Raw genomic sequence first — 3,153 nt, 5'->3', positions numbered from 1 at the left:
AGAGGGTTCCCTTTTCTACACACCCTCTCCAGCATTTACCGTTTGTAGATTTTTTGATGATGGCCATTCTGACTGGTGTGAGGTGATATCTCAATGTAGTTTTGATTTGCATTTCTCTAATGATTAGTGATGTTGAGTATTCTTTCATGTGTTTGTTGGCAATCTGTATATCTTCTTTGGAGAAATGTCTATTTAGGTCTTCTGCCCATTTTTGGATTGGGTTGTTTGTTTTCTTGATATTGAGCTGCATGAGCTGCTTGTAAATCTTGGAGATTAATCCTTTGTCAGTTGCTTCATTTGCAAATATTTTCTCCCATTCTGAGGGTTGTCTTTTGGTCTTGTTTATGGTTTCCTTTGCTGTGCAAAAGCTTTTAAGTTTCATTAGGTCCCATTTGTTTTTTTTGTTTTTTTTTGTTTTTTTTTTTTTTCATTTATTCAACAGATATTTATTGGTTATTTGAAATGTGCCAGATGCTTTTCTACGCACCTGAGATACTTTAGTGAACAAAACTGAGAAATTCCCTGCTCTTCATAAACTTACTTTTTCTTTTGGGGTGGGGGGTGAAACAATAAATGGAAAATACAATCAGGAAATTACATTCTTTTTTTTAAATTGTCTTTTAAAATTTATTTTCTTTCCTTTTTTAATTTTTCATCTTATTTAATTATTATTATTTTTGGCCGTGCTGCCAGGCATGTGGGATCTTAGTTCACCGACCAGGGATGGAACCTGTGCCCTCTGCAGTGGAAGCGAGAAGTCTTAACCACTGGACCGCCAGGGAAGTTGCCACTTTTTTTTTTTTTTAATTATTATTATTATTTTTTTTAACAAAATTTTTTTAAGTTTGTATTTATTTATTTATTTATGGTTTGTGTTGGGTCTTCGTTTCTGTGCGAGGGCTTTCTCTAGTTGCGGCAAGCGGGGGCCACTCTTCATCGTGGTGCGTGGGCCTCTCACTATCGTGGCCTCTCTTGTTGCGGAGCACAGGCTCCAGACGCGCAGGCTCAGTAATTGTGGCTCATGGGCCTAGCTGCTCCGCGGCATGTGGGATCTTCCCAGACCAGGGCTCGAGCCCATGTCCCCTGCATTGGCAGGCAGATTCTCAACCACTGCACCACCAGGGAAGCCCTTTAATTATTTTTATAAAGTATATTCTATAGAGCAGTACTATGGAAATAAACATACGCACATACATTATTTCTATACATCACATTGGGGCCATAGCCAAGGAAGCATTTAGCGTGGAGGGAACACTTTTGAGGGCAATTTTCTGGTGAAACCTAAGGTGGCGGTGGTAGGTGGAGGACTGGCGGAAGCGTCTCGGGCAAAGGGAACATACATAGGGCTTCTCTCCCGTGTGGATTCTCTCGTGAGCCCGAAGGTTGGTTTTGTGGCTGAAGGCCATTTCACACATGCTGCACATGAAAGGCTTCTCTCCTGCATGAATCCTCTGATGCACATGTAGGTCTGATGCCTGGAAGAAGCCTTTGCCACACTCAGCACAAATATATGTCCTCTCATTATTGTGTCTTTTCTGGTGAACTTTTAACCGAGAGGAATACCTAAAGATCTTGGGACACGTCTCACATTTGTATACTTTTGGGGCTCCGTGGAATCTTTCTTGGTGTTCCCCACGTGCAGAGTTCCCCTCAGTGCTCTGGTGGGTAGAAACAGGCTCAAGGGTGACCTGGTCTGGCTTGAAGAGAAACCCTGGTTCCATCTCCACAAGGACATCTTGATAGGAGGGTCCTTTCAGGGACCCTTCCTGGGACCTGGAGGGGCCTGGACCTGCTCTTCTGGAGCTGAGTGGATTCTCCAAACAAACACCTCCTTCTTCAGGCCTCGGACTGTTCTCTTCTTGGATAATGAGTAGGAAAGGTATTTGATTGTTTGGACTAGCAATACGGTCATTTACTTGACATGTTTTCAAAGAAATGTTGCCACCATTTTCTTTACCTTCACTTTCTGTAGCGGGGGAAAAAGTGACTCAGTGAAGTTATACCCAAGAAAGAGTCCACACAGATCATCCCTCTGGTACCTGGGCTTTCCCCACTCACTTTGTCTTGTTTCCAGGGAAGTATCTTGAGGAGTCCAGAAAGGTGTCCCCATGTTCTCTCTTGCTGGAGTTCCTGTCGACAACTGTTTTGTGAAGTGAACAATGACTTCTCTTAAGGGCATATTCTCACAAAAGAGGGCTTCCTGTCCCTGCATGTGGACGTGGACCTGTGAACAAAGCCTGATTACTATCTATAATAACTTCTTTCTCTACTTCCAGGCAACTCCAACAGACTACTTATTCTTTACACTCCCATGCCCCTCACCCTGGGGGTCAGAACCCTCTACTTACTAAGCCAGGTGGCTTCATGCCATCATCGGTCAGATCTTCCATGAATTTCTCCAGGTTTCTGCCGCTTGCATTCCATTTCTCTTGTAAAGTGGACCTGTCACCGCAGCGGCCATTGATCATAAACTGTTCCAGGACCAAACGAGAAATTATTTCATCCTTGCTGTGTTTTTCTGGCTGCAGCCATGAGTGAAATAATTTATAGAGTCTTTGCAGCTCCTGCCTTGCACATGAGTTATTGCTGTTTTGAAATAAGCTCAGCTGAGTGCTCCGGAACTCAGAGATCCCCTCTCCCTCCTGGATGGCAGATCCTTGGCTGGGTTTAAGCTCTAGATTATCTGACCCAGGATCCTTCCTGGATGGTTCATCTTGAAAGGAGATTCTGAGGTCTAAAGCCATTCTTAACAAGAATTCTCAGAGAGCCGCAACTTCAGGGATTCAATCTCTGCTGACTTGTTTCTTGGGGGATCTCTTTCAACAACTGGTGGATGTTTAAGAACTGCAAACTCCTCCAGAAGACTGAACTTCAGACTGGGTAATCTTGAGCTGAAGGTTGAGGACTCTCTGTGTGACTCACTTTCTGAACTGGGTTCATCTGCCCATTTGTTTTTTTTTTGTTTTTATTTCCATTTCTCTAGGAGGTGGGTCAAAAAGGATCTTGCTGTGATTTATGTCATAGAGTGTTCTGCCTATGTTTCCCTCTAAGAATTTTATAGTGTCTGGCCTTACATTTAGGTCTTTAATCCCTTTTGAGTTTATTTTTGTGTATGGTGTTAGGGAGTGTTCTAATTTCATTCTTTAACATGTA

General features: G+C 43.0%; 1 protein-coding gene across 1 annotated transcript; it reads right to left on the bottom strand.

The window, feature by feature from the left end:
* Positions 1-445: 445 nt before the first annotated feature.
* On the bottom strand, positions 446-2,920 carry LOC309639483 (zinc finger and SCAN domain-containing protein 4-like). Its single transcript, XM_082416712.1, has 3 exons — positions 2,349-2,920; positions 2,059-2,224; positions 446-1,966 (listed from the first exon to the last, which is right to left on the bottom strand). Exons 1-3 carry the CDS (start codon positions 2,742-2,744, stop codon positions 1,209-1,211), a joined length of 1,320 nt encoding a protein of 439 aa, XP_082272838.1. The 5' UTR covers positions 2,745-2,920; the 3' UTR covers positions 446-1,208.
* Positions 2,921-3,153: the final 233 nt, after the last annotated feature.

The sequence above is a fragment of the Balaenoptera physalus genome, assembly GCF_965194825.1.
Source record: "Balaenoptera physalus genome assembly, chromosome: 12".
In the NCBI taxonomy this organism is placed as follows: Eukaryota; Metazoa; Chordata; class Mammalia; order Artiodactyla; family Balaenopteridae; genus Balaenoptera; species Balaenoptera physalus.
This window is presented reverse-complemented; position numbering and strand designations above follow the sequence as displayed.

Excerpts from the sequence above, each read along its gene's own strand:
- LOC309639483 (XM_082416712.1), bottom strand. The coding sequence starts at position 2,744 with ATGGCTTTAGACCTCAGAATCTCCTTTCAAGATGAACCATCCAGGAAG. Across the intron at positions 2,225-2,348 it reads GCATGAAGCCACCTGGCTTA|GTCCACGTCCACATGCAGGG; the intron begins GTAAGTAGAGGG and ends CTTTGTTCACAG. Across the intron at positions 1,967-2,058 it reads TTCCCTGGAAACAAGACAAA|AAAGTGAAGGTAAAGAAAAT; the intron begins GTGAGTGGGGAA and ends CCCCCGCTACAG.